The following is a 20213-nucleotide window of genomic DNA, read 5'->3' as shown; positions in this document are numbered from 1 at the left end:
TTAGTAAGGGTGTACACCCTTACTAAAAATCATGATTTTTTGGGTTCCAAATCCCACTTTTCATACGATTTTTTGAGTTCAGGTACTACAACCATAAAAATGATTATATGGGTTGAACTGAAAAAATCGTACACCCTTACCAAAAATCATGATTTTTTGAGTTCCAAATCCCACTTTTCATACGAATTTTTCAGTTTAACCCATATAACAATTTTTATGGTTGTAGTACCTGAACTCAAAAAATCGTATGAAAAGTGGGATTTGGAACTCAAAAAATCATGATTTTTGGTAAGGGTGTACTTCCGATCAAGATTCGTCATTCGGGTTGCATGCCACATTAGAGTGTAAATTGATTCCACTCACACAAGCAGAATGTAGTGTAACCGGGACTGAATCTCTCTTGAGCAGTTTGTGAGAGCGGTGAGAGTCGAAAAAAGCACGCGCGAAAATTTGTGTGAGTGCTGAGCACATTCGAGAACCATATTTGAAAATTTCAGAGGATAGGACATTGTCATCAACATTACTACTTAACAGCTTTTTAAACGAACTAAGTTTTCTTAACATTCAATAATATTTAATATAATAGTATTTACTTAAATCCTGAGATGAAAATGGAGGGCATGAATGTGACAGAAAATGCGGATCAAAATCCGATCAGAATTTGTGCTTTAGTTCGTCCGCGTTATCGGTGCTGAAATCCTGGTCGGTCCCCAAGATCAACACTGGAGCCTTATCCGGCACCTTGTCTTCGGTGGCACTGTGAACCAAAGGGTTCAACGAGCGCTGCCGGATGTGCTCCATCAGCGCAGGGTTAATGCTGTCCTTTCGGTTGTTCGCAAACATGTCGTTATCGATCCCCAGGAAGTCCGATTCGTACGACTGCACGCTTACATCGTCGAACGCCCCTTTGGGGAACTCGGAGTCGTTCAGCACCGGATTGGAACCCTCGATCGAAAACAGATTGGTCGTCGGCACCTTCCGACCTCCGTTGATGTCGGACGCAATCGAACCGAAATCGGTCGCCGACAGTGCCTTCAGCTCACGCTTCAGGCTACGTATCTTGATGCAGAACGCAACCAACAGAATGACACAGACGACGCCGAGCGCTGACGCAACCACAATCAGTATGATCTGCAGCAGTTCTTGGTTCTCTTCGATCGCAGCGGCACTGCTGACGGGTACGTCCTGCAGGAGTAGGTTCCTCGTGGAAAGCGCAGTTTTGAGGTTCGTAACAAAGACTCGATCGTTGGAACGCTGTTGGATAACGACCGCCTCGACGGCTTCGTTGTCTTTCATGAAATGGGCCCTCACGTCGGTGACCAGGTGTTCGCCGACACGGGCGCCAGACGTTCCGCTATCCAGACTGCCCTGAACCACGTCGTCAATGCGGCACTGCATGCCGTAGTGATCGGTAAACTCTTGCTCGAGCTGGGGTGAAGAAATGATTCGTTAGTTTTAGGAAAGGGAGGAACTCTGTGGGAACTTACGAAATCTCTAATTTCCGGAGTATCAATGTCGTCCAGTTTGTTCAGGAATACGAACTTTACTCGATTTGATTCAGCAATTATGAAAATTTTGGCCTGTACCTTATCCGTGTGATCAACTGGGGACGCAAATAAAACCATGTTATTAGTGTGAACAAAGCTTGTTGCGTTCGTACACTCACCCAAATCCGTGGCCACCACGTTGAACGTGAAGAAACCCTTCATTCGTTCGGTCATCTGTACTGCCAGCGTCAACCGGCCGCTGTCCTGCTCCAGGGCAAACGGGAACGGAGCCGTCGGCAGGTTCTCGCCCTGCGTCTCCAGCGAGTCCGCTTCGATAGTGTAGCTAATGACGTCGTCTTCGTCCGGATCTTCAGCGATCACGTAAAACAACACCTTGCCCGGGTAATCGTTCGACGTGATACCGGCCGAGTACGATTCAGCTTTGAATTTAGGTGGGTTGTCGTTCACATCGTTCACCTTGACGTGAACGATGAGTCGAGCCCGCGAGTTGACCGGAACTGGACCCGCCGGACCAGCTTCGTTGTTGGTGGCGATAACGCTGATCGTGTGCTCCGCGAACTCCTCGCGGTCAATCATCTGCCTGAGGCGAAGGATGCGCCCTTCCAGGCTGAACAAATGGCTGGAGGTACCGTAGTTTTCTAGGTTTTGAAAAGGATTAGATATGGGGAAAACTAGACTTTTGAACTCACTTACGGTCGATGAAATAAAATACGCCCTCTTGCTCCTCCGGAGGAAGTTCGGCATTTTTGGGATCAAATGCTTGGGGGATTTCTCGTTCCTCCTCGAGGCCTTCCTCATTTTCTGTGTAAAGTAAGGAATAAACACAACAATGAAGCTAAATTTATTCAAGGGTAAAAGCAGCAGCTTGGAGAACTTTTTTTTTCAATTATTCATGAATTAATGGGGTGCGGCGAATTATTACCCATGAATGACGAAAGGTTTCTGGCTCATCGCCTCTGTATTCAGCGCAGGAGATTTGGTAGGAGAGTACTTTCAATTTTTGGCTGCGTAATCAAAGGAAACAAGTTTCTTGTACGCATTCAAGTGCAACTGGCACTATTTGGACTATTTGAATTTTCCATTTTTTTTAATCCGTACGCAGCCATTTCAACCGTTAGACAACCTCCCTTACTTAGACTAAAGGTCGGACAAATAATACGCACTTTTAGAAACAATGGCATCACCAAAAAGCGACACGACCTTTATTGCTTCTCCACATCATTGGCTGGAAATGTTTTTTGTTTTGTTAAAAGGTATCACTTTTCAGCGAAATTGCGCACCTTCCTCCCAAGAATTACCCCTGGTAGCAAGCGTTAAAAATTGCTCATCTTCAAAAAGCGAACAACCTCCGACCGGGGTGTGAATGGGCGCGAAACCTTCACTAGACCAAATCCCGGTCCCGGATGATGGTTTAATGACTCTTGACTTTTATGGCGTAAAAACATGGTGAAGAAAAAAAAACAGTATCAAAAGGTATGGTCTTTCTTTACGCGTAAAAAGTTTTCAATTAATTACACATGCAGCAAGTGAACCGTTGTTGTTGTCTGCGTTGGTGCCGCGGGTAAAAACTTTACTCATTAAACTTATTTATTGCAATAAGGTTAGCTTCAGGATAGGCAAAGTAGCGGGGGAGCCTGTAGGCCTCTCATGGTCGGAAAGAATGACTGTAGTCGTGCGTTGGAAACGGGAAGTCGGATGCGAGAGTTAGGATAATGAATTTAGAGTCAAGGTGGATCCTCTTTTTGCGAACGGTGCTTTTGTTCAAACTGCGTGAAAGAACGCGAGAGCTGTTACGAGCATGATAAAAAAAATCGTTTATCTAAGACGAATTTACTTTTTAAACTGTAAAATAACTCTTTGGCAATCTTTTCGTAGCATATTTTACTTTTGTGTAGATGTAATAAAATGCCTTGTAAAACTTGCAAAAATGTTGTTTTTATTTCTCTGTACCATAATCAAAAATTAAAATCAAATTATTCACTCTACTTGGCGTTCTCGATTGCGAGATTCCTACTCGAAACTAAGTGTCCGAAGGCTTGATTGTTGAGGCAATTGCAAACCTCTTTTTACACCTTACCCAAGTAACATTTTTAAACCAACTAGCCACCACCTAGTTTTATTGAGGTTTTGTGATAACATCTTGATTGCTTTATAGTTTTATTTAGGCATTCATCGCAACCAATAAGCAAGAGCTAATTAGAAGGTTCTAACAAGGTTTTATGCCTCGGAAATAAAACCTTGTGACAATGAAAGCTAAATGGCTTATAATAAGCTTTTATGTAAGTTTTAAGAGAGTCTTGAAAACCCAATGGCAATGTCATGCCAAACGGTTTTATCGCATGCTTTTTTAAAACCCAGCGTGTTTTAGCTGTCAAGGCGCGTAAAAAGCTTACCCAAGTAGCAGCCTTTGTTTGCCAAAAGATTTCCGAACTTGTTGTTGAACTCATTTACTATGTTTTCCCAACGTCCCTGAGAACTCTTGAACGCTGGAAAAAGCGCACGTTTTTCTGTTGTTGAACATCTCTTAACCCGTTAGAAATGTGCGTGATTTAATTAAGTTTTACCAGCGCACGTCCTACTTGCATAGAGAACGTTTGTTAAACATGCCATAAGAGCTCTTGACTATAAGATTCTGAACCGGGTTGGATAACGTCGGTAGAACCGTTTAACAACATTCTGCCTTTAAGATTCACAAGAGAGTTATGCAAACGTTTCTATAACCGTTCAAGAACATATCGTGGCAGACAAGAATGTTAAACAGGCGTTTCATAAAATACGTCCAAGGCGTTCATTTAAAAGTTTTTTTCTTAATTTAATCCTTTATTTGTGAGTAATGTCGCTTTACGATACTTTAACTACTAGGTTTTAGAAATTTATTAGTTTTGACAGGGATACGTCATTTATGGATGATGGATAATAAAAAAATATCAACCATAAAAAATCATCCAATTTCCTAATTATGCCTTTGGAGATTATTTTTTTTTTCAATTATGTTTGAGTGCTAATTAACATCGCTTCCTACTACTATACTCTGCTACTGCTGCTGATTCCCGGTGCTAAATTTTCAGTTTTCCTTTTTGATGATGAATCCTCAGGGCAAGTATCGAACCCAAGATCACTCCAAATGTCAAGTCCGGGCGCGCGTCTGTTTCTTTCCACGAGGGGTTATGTAGGATGAGCAGGCCTAAACGTCAATAAGAAGTCTGCGGTCATCTAGGTTTTACCAAGTTCACTAACAGTTTGCCAAAACTACTTTTGAACATAAGCTGTTTCTATTTTTAGAACTATCTGTGCTTGTTTCGTCAACATGTTCTTGCTCGGTTTTTAAAACACAAACGCGAACTACACATAAACATCCTGTTTACGTGAAATCCCATCCGAAGCCAGAGGTCAATTCTTCTATGTTATCATGTTTAGCAAACTGAAATGGAACATCATGTCTGCAAATGTGATTTTGTTTTTCGAGTTCTACAAGCATGTTCCATTTGAGTCAGAATAAACTTCAAAATCAACTTTTCGTAATCTGTTGCTAGATTTGGCATTTGTGTTGCACAACTAAGGCTACCAACTGTACGGATTTTTTCCTTACCATACGGATTTTCGAACCTCTTCGCGGATTTTTAACAGGTCGGAATTTTTGTAGGGAATTTCATGCATAATACGGATTTGTACGGAATTTTTAACAAATTTTTATCATTGAATTGCTTTTGGATTTGGTCGTAGCTTTTGTTAACTAGAAATTTTTATTTTTCTGTGAGTTTGATTTAAAAAGGAAGAGTTTTCCGGGGTTTCCTCAATTCAAACTTGATTATCAATAATTCTAGAGTTTTTTAACTATAGTCTTTCATATGTTGATAGGACCTTTAAAAAAAACTCTAGAATTGTTCTTTTAGAAATTCCTTACTAAATACATTTATCAATTTCCAAAGGCTTTCTAAGACTTGCGAAAACATTTGAAAATTTGAATTAACAAATCTAGAGTTTTTTTTAAAGGTCCTATAAACTGTTGTGATTCACATGTTATAGGACCTTTTCAATAAAATTTTTTTTTGAAAAGTGTTCGTGAAAACACTAAGAACGATATTATTCGTAAAAACAAACTTGACATATCGTAACCTTTTAAACGTTTAACAAAAAAAATGAAGAACATAATGATTTGATTCAAATCACGGTTTATTTTTGGAATACTTTTAAACGTGCAAATCATAAGCACTCTGAAAGTATTTTGTGAAATTTGTTTGCTGTAAAAACGACACAATTTTATATTTTTAATTCTCAAATATATTAAATTTAATTTATCTAGATAGTTCATTGACAGTTTTTGTTACACCATGGTGTCATATCGGCAAAGTGTACGGATTTTTGCTCAGCAAGAGTTGGTAGCCTTATGCACAACCATGTTGAACAACATTTTTTTGATCAAAATGAGAACAATTGACGAAATTTTATGACACTTGTTCAATAATTAACGCATAAAAACGTTTGTGCACACTAATAAAAATAATAAAAATAATAAGCTCCTGAAAAGGCATTTAACGCGGCCCATTAGCATTGCATAAATATGACGCTAAACCGCCATCTTGGTTGAAAAAATAGAAAACTGAAAAAAATGATTTAAATTTGATGAAAACACACATTTATGCTGAATTTCTGGTATGTTTAATATAGCGATAGATGTTTAAAAATATGTTGAACATTTTTTACAAAGAATTTCAATAAAATATTTTGTAACATTAAACACTATGATTTAAAAATATTGATTTTTGATGAAGCGAGTTGAATTTTTTGACTCTATCTCCCCTACATTTATCAATAAAATTTCAATCGCAGCTGAATTTGAGCCATCAATTGAGAGAAATAATCTTGCAAATTAATTGGATTACCTCTTATATCTATTATTTATTATCGCCATTTTTGACAACCATCTCCATAATTTCATTTGGCAAGACGAAGACTTATTTAATTTTGCAAAAATAAAACTTATTTGGCATTAGACGTTTGAAGACGTATGAAATGTCATTTTTCCATAACTCCTGACTAGGTTTTAACAAAGGTTTTATCAAGGCTTTGAGGATGTTGTTAGGATTCAGTTGTAAAGCCTTGAACTCCTATGTAGGTTTTATAAATAGGCCGTAACAACCTTTTGCGGAGGTCCTTTTAGGTTTTAAGTGGGGTTTATCAAGGTTCTGCACGGAGAAAAAAAGAATTCTCAAAATCGTGAACAAGCGTTCATGAAAATGGGAACCACGAACAAAGTGTTCAAATTTCATGGTACGTTTCAAAATCGTACCATGGGATTTGAACACTTTGTTCAAGGTTTCCATTTTCATGAACGCTCGTTCACGATTTTAGGAACTCTTTTTTCTCCATGTGGGGAGTTTGTTACGACTAAGGGGTTCAAATGTTGGTTTTGGCTGATAGGTTTTATAGCGGTTGTGACAGCTTTGATAAAGCCTAAAATGTTACTTGGGTAGCTTCCATCCGCCCCGGGATTTGAACTGACGACCTTTGGATTGTTAGTCCAACTGCTTACCAGCGATTCCACCGAGACAGGACCCAGGGAGACGACTCCTGCGCCTAGACTGAGCTAACGACCTAATCTTTTTAGGTTAGTCCGGGGCCAACATTTACTTCCCGTCCGACGGAAGGCGTGATCAGACAAATCTCGTCTCAGAAAATGCCACCGGGACCTTCTGGGATCAATCCAAGGCCGACTGGGTGAGAGGCAACCACGCTTTCCCCTACACCACGGGTCCACGGCATAATCCAGGGTTGAAATTGATGGGATTATAACTTTGTTTATTTAAAGCTTATTCAACCAGTAAGACTTTTTTCAAGAATTTTATTTTAAAATCATAATTTTTTTCCAACAGTGCAAAAATATTGCCAAAGTTACATAAAACAAATCACGCTTCCATTCGTAAAATTTTAATAAATTTCAAGAGAGTTCTTCAGTCTAATGTTTTTAAAGATCGAAGTTTTTTTTGAAAAAATGATTTTGGCGATTTTTTAGATCGAGCCCAGCTAGAGGCGGGGTTGGGTTGTAGAGGGTTAATCAATATTCAGTAAACTTTTGTAACCGGATCGGTATTAATTATTCTTCATTGAAAGGTTGAGGACACTCGCAAACTGTTTCTAAAATAAAGTGATCACAAAGTCGGCAGTATTTCTTTCAGTGTACTGACTGCAAATATCTGTGTGCCAAATTTAGAAGCGTTAACATTTCCCAGTTATTTTATAATAGTTCCCAAATAAACTTCCAAAGAATAAGTATAAAATTGATTAAGGGGTTACGTACATGGAGAAAATTACTAAATTTCATATTTCACAAAATTTATTGAATCCACTAAAATAGTAGTTTATGCAACAAGTTGCAAAAAGAGGATTTTTTCAGCACGAGTCGTACATTTATCCATTGAGGTTTACCGAGTTGGATAAATACGAAGAGTGCTGAAAAAATCCTCTTTTTGCAACTTGTTTCATAAACTACTATTTTAGTGGATTCAATAAATTTTGTGAAATATGAAATTTAGTAATTTTCTCCATGTACGTAACCCCTTAATCAATTTTGTACTTATTCTTTGGAAGTTTATTTGGGAACTATTATAAAATGACTGGGAAATGTTAACACTTCTAAATTTGGCACACAGATATTTGCAGTTTTGCAATGAGTTCCATATTATATTTTTTGCCATTCCAAAAAACACACATGAGTAAAATTTCATGTATTTTGTCAATAAATCGTTTAAATCAAAAAAATGTTGAAAAGTGTTACTTTTCGAAACAAGTGCTGATAAGTTCTACTTTTCAGCACCAATTTGAGTGCTGAAAAGTAGAACTTTTCAGCATTTATTTTGAAAAGTGTTGCTATTCGATTCTGTTATTTTTGGTACAGAAAAGTAGGCTATTTCGTCGTTCAAGAATGACAGGAAAAGTAAGTAGTTTCACGACGGAATTGCAAAAAGATGATTTTCAAACACTCTTGAATGTTTCATGAAGATATTACTTTATTAAACTGAATTAGAGACGATTTCAACCTCAACATTTTGCCGTGCGCAAAGCGGACTGTCAAACTTTCTGAGCGTTTTTCTCGAAACACCGAGTTGATTAACGGGTGCCTCGATATCTCGAGATTCGATATTCGGGGAGAAGACTCTCAAGACATATCCCGTGTGCATGACGAAGCCTGATTTTGAAATTTTGCTTTTTGAAAAAAATACAAAAATCAAAACCTGGCGACTTTTTATACCAAAAAACACCTTTTTTTTAAACAAGTTTTTTTGAAAATCGGCCTTCATCATGCACCCAGGACCGGTTTAACGAGTCTTCACAAAAATTTTGAGCCGGTTTCGTCAAGGCAGTGTTAAGATATCGTGGCACCCGTTTTTTTAAAACTGCTAACTTCAAATAGCTATATCTCGACAATGATACAACCAAATGTCTTCAAATTTGTTTTGTAAATAGATTAAAATGTATATTTCAATGCCCTGAAAACAGATTTTAAATAAAATAAGGTTTGTGCTCTTACCAACCTTTAATTTTTTTTTGTCAATTTACATGTAGGTATGTAACCCCTTAAAGAAAATGAATGAAACGAAAATTACAATCATTTTGTCTTTGATTCATTGTTTTCAAAAACAGTAAAGAATGCACCACTTACAGCTTCTAATCTCAGTAATTTTTTCCCAAATAAAGGTTCATTTTGTGGTTGACTTTCAAAAACACTGTCGAACTGTTGTCATGTTGTTAGTTATCGTCATGAAACGTGCCTGCAAATCCAAATTAGCCACCACCACGACTGAAACAAAACACTTACCGGTGAAATCCGTTTCGAAGGGTGAACTCTCCTCGGGGAACTCCGGGTCGCCAGTCATGTTGATGAAGGCGATTACCACGTTGACTGACGTGGCTTCCCGGCCGCCACCGTCCCTGGCGAGCACCGTGACCTGTGGTGGTGGAGGGGGCAAAATCGAACCGTTAGAGATACTGAAACCGGATTTCTGGATTTCAGGTCACGCCCGCCACCGGATGTCACGCCGAATTTCGACGCACGGAGGACTCGGAGTCGTAAACTGAGCGAGCAGACGAGGACTTTCGCCTGGTTCGTGACTCCAAAACGGAACTGTGCTAGCGAGCCACCAGGTGATTTCTAATGAGATTAGGATTTGAGGGTAAATGTACTTGCGAGAGGAAAGTCATTTGAATGCGAAGATGAGCTGGAGTTAATTTAGGAAATGACAAAGTAGCTAAAAGGTTGTGATGCCGTCGATAGTGGTAAAAGGTCACGGCTATGTCCATTTCTGTGTGAGTGCACAGAAAAAAAAATGTGGCTTTACTAAGATTTTTTTTATAGAATGCACATAATTTCTAAATAAGTGGACTTATTCTGTAGATCTGATTCATTCATACCTTTTAGCTATGATTGCAAAAATAACAGGTTTAAAGCTACAGAACATAAAACTCAGCTTTTTTCATGAAGGTTCCAGTTTTCGAAAAAAAAGCCTCTCTTACCTGATATGACCTGACCTCGATAGCGTCCACATTGGGCACGACTAGTCGGACGTGGTGTCGATCAACCCGGATAAGCTGGAAGTACGTATGATCCTGGGCGTTCTCTGTATCATACGAAAAAAATTAACAAAAAAAAAGCACCAACATAATAAATCAATTTTGCTAGCATCTGCCCTGGTGTTTCCACCATCAGCTTTCTACGGAAAGAGAGCTTACCGTCCCGACCCTGCAGTGAAAAAGTCACCTCGCCGTACAGGCCTCCGTCCGTATCGGTGGCACTGAAGTTCGGAATTATGGTCCCCTGCGTGTTAACCAAGGGCTGCCCGTTGCTCTGCTCGCCAAATCTGGTGGTGGAAGATGAATTGAGCAAAAAATCAATTATTGCAGTTTTTTTTCTCCATGCTTTTGAATATTGATGTGCTCCAGAGGGCTCCGACGATGGGGGATTTTTTTGTAACCATAATGGATGCTGATTTATATAACGAATCAGCAACAATTCTGAGTTGATATCTATGCCGTTGGTTAATATAATTCAGATCCACTTGATTGATGAATTCTGCAGTGGAAACATTTCGATGAGTATTTAAAAATATGTATAAATTCCATTATACTATGATTGAACATAAACGTCAAATTTAATTGATTTTTACACGAGCTACCTCTGGAAACTTTCAATTGTTACACCCAAACGATGGTCGCATCTTTTTCTTGCAAATATTCATCTGAACTGTCCTCACGCATTTTTTGCGTGATAGTCTTATAAATGGCTAAGGATCTTTCCAAAATGAAATAATTTTATAAAAAATGCATCAAAATGTTGTGTAAGTGTGTAATTTATTAAAATTTTGAAAATAAGAATATAACAATATATTTTTACTTTGGTTGAAAAAAAACTTTCTGCAGTACAGAACGGAGATTCACAAAAAAATCCAAATATTTATGGACGCAGGAAAATGCTTTCAAATTGTTTTCAATTGATTCGACTTCTTATTTGATTTGTATTTTGAATTTTGATTTTTCGGACCGATTTTGATAGGGGAGGGGGACGGAGAGAGGGTGGGCTCAAAAGCTTTGAAAAAGAATTGTAACGGCCTAAATCTCAGCCTAAATGTCACTTATGTTTTTCAATAGCAACATCAATGCAGAGCCTTAACAGTATTTATCGTTCACCATGATTCGACTTGCCAAGGAAGAGCATAAGCTGATATACAGTCAACCCAATTTTAAACCCCCCAGACCACATTTTATATTTTTTCACGTGATTTTTCAACCCGTTTATCAATCGGTTGTCCCGCCTGTGTGGATCAATCGGACTCACAATCCAGAGGTTGTTGGTTTGAATCCCGCGGCGGGCGCTCTAAAAGTTCTAATTGTAAATATGGGTATTCGGCGCCGTCGCTCCGTGCCGTACTCAAAACACTTAGGAGCCCAGGGCGGCGAAGTCCTTGTAGTTAAAAGGAAGACACTAGTGGTTGGTACTAGCAATGGTGGCCGACAGCTATAAAGTCAACTTCGTGTTATCAATCGGTTGCATTTTTTTTTAAATGGAATTTATTAGAAAACACTAATCTTCTTAAATACACAAATTCATACGTAAGGAGATTGTTTCGGCTTGCAGTCGCAGTAAAACGCGTCGATTTATATTTTTTCGTCGCCAACGTTTCGGTCCTTGGTTGGGACCTTCTTCAGGGCTTGACAATAATCAACGTTGTCCAGTATCGTTGATTAATTGTCAAGCCCTGAAGAAGGTCCCAACCAAGGACCGAAACGTTGGCGACGACAAAATATAAATCGACGCGTTTTACTGCGACTGCAAGCCGAAACAATCTCCTTGGGTTCCACCCATCAGTCGGAAATCCATATTCACAAATTCATAGTACACTCAACCCCCGGTGGTTGGTCAATTTTTTAGTTTGTACCCCGTTGGTTGGTCAAAGTCAAACTAAAAAGTGACGAACTGTCATTTTTTTACACGGCGCTCACGCACACTATCAAAACAAACGTTTGGTAGTGTGTGTGAACTCCGTGTAAAAGGGGTGTCAAACTAAAAAGTGACCCCGTTCGTTTGACAACTGTTGGTGTCAAACCATCGGAGTTTGAGTGTAGATTTTTAAAGAAATGTAAAAAAATGGAATTCCTTTTGGTAGGCGTAGTTTGCATTGAAAAAAATGAGTCAAGCAGACAAAGTTGTTAAGTTCTCGTGTTTTACACACAGCAAAATATCTGATGGAAGAATCGCCTCCAAAAGCATACCCCCTGGATTGATTTTTTAAGTGTAATTAAGATACTGTGCCAATTTTGAGCCAAATCAGTTAAGGTTTAAGGATCGCTATAGACCGATAAAGTTGGGAAAAAAAAATCTTTTCATACAAAAATATCTTTTTTTAATCGCTAATAACTCATCAGGGTTAACTCGGACCATTTTGCGGTCTTGGACAAAGTTGTTTGTCATAAAATTTTACATGAGCATTAAAAAAATCGAACCAGCCACTTTAACACGACCCCCAGCTCTTTTGTGGTGTCTATTGCAAGTTACTGCTCGAACCTAGGAGTCCAAAGGCCTGAATGGAGAGAGCACCAAACCTCTTCCTACTCCAAGGAATCTTCCACCCCAGGATTCGAACTGACGACTTTGGATCACGAGTAAAACCGCAGCCAGCGACTCCACCGGAGTAGGCTTGGTTTGTTGTGTTGTTTGTCTTCATAGCACTGAGACCGACTCCTACACCAGGAATGACTTCACGGCCTAACAACTACCAAGGCCGGGACCGACATTTTACTTCCCCATCCGATGGAAGGTTAGAGCAGATGGCAATCGAACCCATGATCATCCGCTTACAAAGCGGATAGCGTAACCATTTGGCCAAGCATGCTCGATAAGAATCTCACACTTGACAATGATCCGACACATTTAATGCCACCTGTAGGCAGAATTTTCAATTTTTTGCTTTTCCCCTTACATTTTTTCGTTTTTTCCCAATTTCAACGATAAAAAGCGACCGTTAAACCTTATCCAATTGGGATCAAAATTGGCACAGTTAATTTTTTTACCTAAAAAATCTAGTTAATCAAGCCTGGATATCTCTTGAGATTTTTTGAGCAAATTGTGCCCTTGGTTGCCCAGTCCAAAACGGTTAGAGGTAAAAAAAACACTGTCCCAATTGGTCAAAATATTTTTTATAGTTTCAGAGGTAAAGGTATTTCATAAACACTGCAAAACAAAAATAAACATACCCGAACATGTATAGGTCATCGCTGAAATGTTAAAATTATCATAGTATTAGTGAAAAGGCAGATTTTACCGTTTTCGTCATTATCTCGATTTTACGCCGAAAACCCCATTTTTTAAAACATATCTCGGAACAATGTAAATGGACACCTCCCATTGTTTAGTATGTTATGTTAAATTGACCAAAGAATCCAATAAAAGGAATTGCTTTATATTTACACTTGGAATGTTTTGCGTTCGCCTCGGATATTTGTGGGATTTGTATTTTAAAAAAAGTTCGATTTCAATTTTTAAACCAGAGTTGAGGGAGTGACGATTACACGAACAAGAAGGCAGGATCAGCAACAGCTGGAGCACTTTATGAAGTGGTCATCATGCTCCTGTTCTAATCTACCAATCCGGCCAGCAGTAGCAGACTTAATGCATCGTGTGGTGATCAGTACCAACTTGCGGCGTTTTATGCCTTTGCTGCCAGTCGAGCAGTACCAGGATCGCTGCTGGAACCTTGATTGTTGCTGCCCGCTACATTACTGTAGTCCTGTTCAAGTCCAGAAGTCTTAGAAGAATTACGATTCAAGTGGCGTTTGATGATAAGTTCAAACCCTGCTGGAGCTGTTAAATCTTGATTTGGTGAGATCTATCCATTTTATCTATCATTATTTGATAGATGATTTTATTCCCTTATTTTATATAATATTCTATTGATCAAATGATATATCCATATTATCCCTTTCCCTTCCCTTTTTCCTATCCTCATTACCTCCAGCTCCCCTCCCCCCGCCCCTAAATATTATTATCTGCCAAATTTACACTTTCACACCACACCACAACTGATTCGGAGCGTTTGGTACGGTATGTCCACGCATCCTTCCTCCCCTGATGATTCTGTGAAATGTGATCCGTTCACAGAATCTGTCTCTGCGGTTAATGCAACGCAGTAGGCCTGGCCGTTTTAATTTTTGCTATACATTTTTGGGGTAACTCGGATGTACTGTAATCATTAATATTGACAAGAAAGAACTTGAGGCGTAATCTTACCACAAGTTCTTCCAGGATGCTTTCTTCGGACTGGCTGCGCTTGTGTTCGATTAGATTAGATTAGATTAGATTAGAATGTTTTGCGTTCGCCTCGGGATTTCAAGCGGCGACCTCTGAATTGTGAATCCAGTGCGCAATGAAGCAATTTTAAAAAATACCTTTAGTTGGAATGATACGAAATTTTGCTCTTGAACAACGCAACTGTACGCCAATTGTGATGTGTTCAGGAATACCATAATTTGGTATTGGTACACCCAGAACTGGATATCGGCATACGAGAGGATAAAGAGCACGATTCGGTAGTAAAATGGTACTGTGTGCGGACTGAGAGGATAAATCCCGAAATTACCGAGAGTACTTTACTCATAGGTTCATCTTCAAAAAAGTTCATCTATAAAAAAAAGTACCGGTACCGAGACTCGAACCCAAGACCTTCGGCATATAGAACCGTGCCTTTGCCGTATGATCCACCATGGTTCGGTGACTAAGCGGCGGTCGTTTGTCCATATAAGCCACTCATAGGATGAGCTGTTCCAATGAACGAATGAACACGCGAGAGGACTATACTCTCGAAAAATAGCACTTTCCTCACGTTTCTTTTCGTGAGGACTAACCCCTCGTTCTTAAACTTTGGGTGTATACTTTTGTTTGATAAAGTCGACGTCGTCGTGCTATCTTGTCGCACCCGCCATTTTGACGTTCCGAGAAAAACGCGTTTTAATGTTTGACCTTGAATATTCAAAAACGAGAGCACGCAATGTAAACAATAACAAACACGTTTTGTTTGGCTCACCATTCTATGCATTGTCCCAAAGTTTGGTTGAAGTTGGTTGCTGGAGTCCCGAGTTATAATTACAAATGTTTACGGTAGTCTAGCTTGTACGTGCGACAAACGCATCCTGACTTTCCTGGCCTGAAATCCCTTTGGCCTTTTGTCGCACTTACATCAATTTTCATGGAGTGACAAGATAGCACGACAAGATTGAAACTACTTTCATATGTAAAGTGACAAAAATGCACGGAGTTTTTTCGGTTTTTGTTGAATATCTCAGGATTGAAATCGAATTTTGGGGATCTGTGAAGGTCAAAAGGTGAGGCATTGCGACCTGCACAAAATGGCGTTCTTAACTCAATTTGGCCCAAAATGCACGTACGACAAGTTAGCACGATGGCGACGAAGTGTCATTACGCATTTCCCTTGTGATATACCCCTGTTCGGGACGGAACCAAACTTTAGCTCGCATTGCAATCAGGCCATTGAAAAGTGAGAAGAATAATAGCCTATTTCCAAACAGTCAAATAAGTTTCCTTTACACCCTGATTTCCCATAATTCTGCATTTAAAATTACATGAAATTTTATACAATTTTATTGTGTATCCGTACTAAGAGGTGGATAATTGTTTTTGTTACAGATATGCGATCTCTGAGTCAATTCTTGTCTAACTTAACGTTTGAGCCTAGAGCGTCCAATTTTCCGTCCCGGGAATACAATTTCCGGGATTTCCCGAAAAAAAAATATTTCCCGTTTTCCGGGAAATTTTTCTTATATTTTTGGACGAGGGGTGGTTCACTTCTGCCTTGGTCGAGCGTTGACATTCCTTTTTAAAAAAAATTCGGCGTTCGCTCCTCTTTATTTCACCTTATCCAACCCTATCTGACCTTTTTTGCTTTAACGCGCCTTAGCTCGCCTTTTCTGTTGCCTTTTCTTGCGTTCGCACCTCAGACTGCTCGATTTTTTTGACAACGAGAACTGTCAAGAGCAAATGACAGATCTCGTTGTCAAATCAGTCGAGCAGTTTGTTTTGATCTTTTCATTTTTTCACGTTCACATTTGTTGGCCAAAGGAACCTGTGCCGCGGAGTAAATGGTATTACGCGGCTACCGGTGGCCAAGCCGGAGGAGCATCTGATAATAAGCTAGTCAGTGGCAGGGGAGAAATCATGGTCAATTCTAGGTGATCACGTTTGATTTTTACTGTCGGCAACTGGGCGGAAGAAGATGACCGTCCATGAAAATCGTGCAAAATGGTCGCCACTTGAAAGGACATCGAAAAGGCCGCGACCCTTCACCAGAACCGCGTCACGCTGACCTTGCGCAATGTCCGCAGCCTGGAGAAGGTGTGCGCTGACCTGCGGTGATGGTTCCAAAAAGATCGCTACCAGATGCGCCTGCACAAGCGTATCATCGATCTGCACTCGCCGTCCGAGATCGTCAAGCAGATAACCTCGATCAACATCAAGCCAAGTGTAGAGGTCAAGGTCACCATCGCCGATCCTTAAGCTGGATAGTTCCACCACAATCCGGAATGTGAAGCAGATTTCCGGCGATGGCCGGCGGTAGAGAGCGTAAAAGGTCCAACGCGGATATTTGAGGCCTTTGCTGCTCCGGCTGGGCGTTTGCAAACACCAACACGCAAATAAACTTTTTGTATTAAAAACTTTCACAAAACAAAACACAAAATGAATTCCTTCAGTGAAACCCACAAAGTACAAATCGCTCAAAAGGCCGGTCACATCTTCAGATTAGATTACTTCATCGGCATTGCTATTCAACTTCCCCATGTGAGTCCACCACGTGCATAGAAAGAAAAGTGTTGCATGTCGATGATTTTATATTGCATGACTTTATTTTCTAATTTTTCTGAATAAAAACATGCAGAAAAGTGTAAGAGGTTTTTCCATACAATTATTAGTATTATTAGTATCGTTTTTTTTGTAAACCCTATTAAATCCTATTAAAATATCGCCGTGTCGAGTTCGTTGATGTACTTTTGAAACTGATGTCATATGCGGATCTGAGTTGAGTTGAGTCGTTCAGTGCAGATCAGGTTCCCGTACTCTGCGCCTTGTAGTTAATGAACCTTTTCGAATATTTACTCAGCTCCAACCTTTTTTTCGTTCAGCTGCTTTCTTGGCTCAAACTGCCAGACAATACTGGCACACGTTATGCACGTTCTTCAACGGCTCCGCTTCAACCTGGACTAAAATATGTATCCTGGTGGCAATCTGTGATGCTCTCCTAGTCTGGCGGTCATCAAATCATCGAAGGTCGACGACCGCAATCCAAATTCTACGCAGGTACCTGCATCTCAGCACCCTGAAGGTTCTTGTGCTTTCGTGCAAGCTGAAGGTGCCGCGGTGGTAACAGGCCACGCAACCAGAATTCTACCGGAAGTCCGCCGTAGAGAGAGGACGGCCCTCCTGAACACGGTCGAGTTGCGGAAACGCGGGCTGCTGCTGGGACGCGCACAAAAAACTGCCAGGAGGACGACTCTTCGGAACGCGGGCCACTGCTGGGAGGATGACCTTCCGGAACGCAGACGAGTTGCCGAAACACGGGCTGGCTAGAAAGCACAAAAACCACTGCCGGGAGAACGAGCTGGAAACGGTTGAAAAAAAAACAGATACCAAAATAAACATCGTTTGGCGGAGGAGCACCGGGGGCGCTTGAACCTACGGCATATCCGGTCGACATGATTGGAAGAATGTGGGCAGCGATGGAGATCGGAGCATTAGCTGTTGGACTTGGAGAAGAGGTTTGTCCTGGAGTCGGTGTGTAGGTCGGCGCTCCGTTGGTTTTATTGGACGATATCGAGGCACTGGTCGAGATCGACGTGGTCGGAGGTCCGTGCGGTTGGCTTAGCGTGGGATATCCCGAACCTGGATTTTTTGCTGGGTTTGCTCCGCATCGACCGCGAACCCTTTTCGCCACCACCCGCGGCGGACGCTTCGTCTGTAGGATCGTCGTGTTTGTCGCGTTTGTCATCGGATCGTCCGCGCCTCCTTCGGCGGCCTTGCATGCCCAGTTGACTACTTGGCCTGCTCCTCGTTCAGATACAGGCCGGAGGCGGTCACCTCGACGGTGCCCTTACCGATCCGGACCACGTACAATACTTCGTTGATGGTTTCGTTCCGCTTGACCTCGTCGACGAAACCGACCTCGTAGGTGTCGCCTCCGGTGAACGCGTGTACGGCGTGGCCGACGATCGGGAGCGTGTCCTTGTCGCCGATCACGATGACGTCCTTGGAGAGGGCCTTCGAGGCACCGTCCTCGAACAGCATCATGAACTTGTTGTCTCCCTTGTGACCTTGCCTGCATTGTACTTTGGGTCGGACCACCGCGCCATACAGCACAACCAATCGTCCTGGTTCACTTGCGGTTCCGGCTCGGCAGGTACGGGTGTGTCCGGTTTCTGCTTCTTGGCGCTCTTCGAGGAGGCTTGCTTCGACTTCGGACTCGGTGCGGGGTCGCTTCATTCCTCGACCACATTTCGGTGGTTGTTTTGGGCGTCTTTGCGTTGGAACTGCTTTGGTCCAGTTCCGCGTCCGATAGCTCATCATCCTTGCTGAGCGCCCGCTTGATCTTGGTGAATTCCTCGATCATCAACTTGGCCCCTCGGACGGTGTGCTTAACCTTGAATAGTGGTGCCTTCGACTGGCTGGAGATTGTCCCCGAACTGTCCGTTGCGCTTGAGTGTGAATCGGCGGCCGGTCTCGCCGAAGGCAGCTGGAACGGGCCAAGACTTCCCACGCTACCATTGGAGGATTGCTTTGACGAGTCAATTCCTGTTAGATATTGGGTGGACTCGGCCAAACCGGGCGCTGCCAGCTTGTTCTCGATCACCTTCTCCACCGACAAGAACTGCAACTCCGTTCCGTCGAACCATACGCTGACCTCGTACAGCGCATCCTCGGAAGTCAGTGCCTGGGTGAGGTCAAGCTTGTTGGCGGCGGTGGTTGTCGTTGTGGTCGAGGCTGCAGTGGTCGTCACATTTGCTGGCGTCTGCACGGCAGATTTATCGTCTAGCTCGGATCCTGACGTGGAGGAGATTCCGTTGAATTTGGGCGTTGCTGGCGTACAGGTTGGTCTCCTCTGCGAGAGAATAATATTCATTAAATAACACTTCCCTGCAATCCAATCTCCCACCCGGTGCAACAAACCTGTACACGAATCGACCTCCGACGATTTCAGACTGCTTTCTTCTTTCACCGACGAGGCAACAGATTCCTTGCTTGTTTCGGGAGCATCCTTCTTGAGCTCCGGCTCCTTCGCTGCAACAGCCGGCCGTTGAATTGTCCGCCACGATGGCGCCGTGCTCCTTCTCGTCCTCCTGGTGGCTGTTGTCTACCGAGGGTCGCGTAATCTTGCTCACGCTCTCCGAGCTGATTTCGAACTGCTTCTGGATCGGCCGCGTTTGGTGTGCTGCTTCCGTTCGAGATCAAATCCAACCGCTGCTTTAACCGGTCGGTCATTCTGTCCGAGCTGGGCAGCGAACACTCGATGCTGTCGTCCAGCACCTTGGACTCATCGGCGGCCGGCGCCGGCGGCACTTCCTCAGCGTCCGTATACAGAAACACGCCAAAATCACCGAGTTTCTTGTTGCTTTTTATTTTGACAATCAAACTGCTAGAAAAAAATCAAAACAAAACACCGAGTTGCCAAACTTGGGGAAAAACTGCTCGATCTGTTTTGGCAGGGTTGCAAGATCGATTTCTTGTAGCTTTTCGTTCGAGCAGAAACAAGCCGCCCTACGAGCGCTAACGCGCGTTAGCTTGCCTTTTCATGCCTTCTCGTGGCGTTGTGAAAAAATCGTCGCCTTGTGAAGCGTTCTCAAATTTCGAGCTACTTTTTGTGCGTTTTGTTGTTCTAACGCGAAGTGAGCTACCCCTCGTTTTTGGAACTACTTTTTGTAAATGCTCTGAAGAAATAATATTAATAATATTAATTTTTTAAGCAACTGGGAATAGATCTTGCTTAATGAGTATGAAATTGTTACAATTAGGTAATTTTTTAATAGATTATTTCATCAAAACAATGTTAACTCCTTACCTCCAAATTAAAATTGAGATTTTTTAAAGGTTTTGTTTGCTATGATCAAATGAGATGAAAATCGAATTTGTGCAAAAAGAATTAATTCGATTGGTTG

At 41.5% G+C, this 20213-nt stretch overlaps 2 protein-coding genes and 1 pseudogene across 5 annotated transcripts in view; 1 reads left to right on the top strand and 2 right to left on the bottom strand.

Moving 5' to 3' along the window:
* Nucleotides 1-566: 566 nt before the first annotated feature.
* The window catches only part of LOC6047620 (cadherin-23), a 42762-nt gene continuing 23115 nt past the window's right edge, over nt 567-20213 (bottom strand). For all 4 annotated transcript variants that reach the window (XM_038250051.1, XM_038250049.1, XM_038250050.1 and 1 more), the window contains exons 12-18: nt 10236-10363; nt 10020-10123; nt 9325-9454; nt 2202-2309; nt 1667-2146; nt 1488-1603; nt 567-1428 (exon numbers count right to left, since the gene is read on the bottom strand). In XM_038250051.1, the coding sequence (XP_038105979.1) occupies nt 655-1428; nt 1488-1603; nt 1667-2146; nt 2202-2309; nt 9325-9454; nt 10020-10123; nt 10236-10363 (1840 nt within the window). In that variant the 3' untranslated portion in view covers nt 567-654. The remainder of the gene's footprint in view (nt 1429-1487; nt 1604-1666; nt 2147-2201; nt 2310-9324; nt 9455-10019; nt 10124-10235; nt 10364-20213) is intronic.
* Nucleotides 16312-16890, top strand: LOC119765668 (annotated as a pseudogene).
* On the bottom strand, nt 17037-17859 carry LOC119765667. The gene is made up of 2 exons (XM_038250053.1): nt 17744-17859; nt 17037-17665 (listed from the first exon to the last, which is right to left on the bottom strand). Exons 1-2 carry the CDS (start codon nt 17759-17761, stop codon nt 17357-17359), a joined length of 327 nt encoding a protein of 108 aa, XP_038105981.1. The 5' UTR covers nt 17762-17859; the 3' UTR covers nt 17037-17356.

This window comes from Culex quinquefasciatus, chromosome 1 (genome assembly GCF_015732765.1).
Source record: "Culex quinquefasciatus strain JHB chromosome 1, VPISU_Cqui_1.0_pri_paternal, whole genome shotgun sequence".
Lineage (NCBI taxonomy): Eukaryota > Metazoa > Arthropoda > Insecta > Diptera > Culicidae > Culex > Culex quinquefasciatus.
Note: the sequence above shows the minus strand (reverse complement) of the source record. Positions and strands in the feature narration are given on the sequence as shown.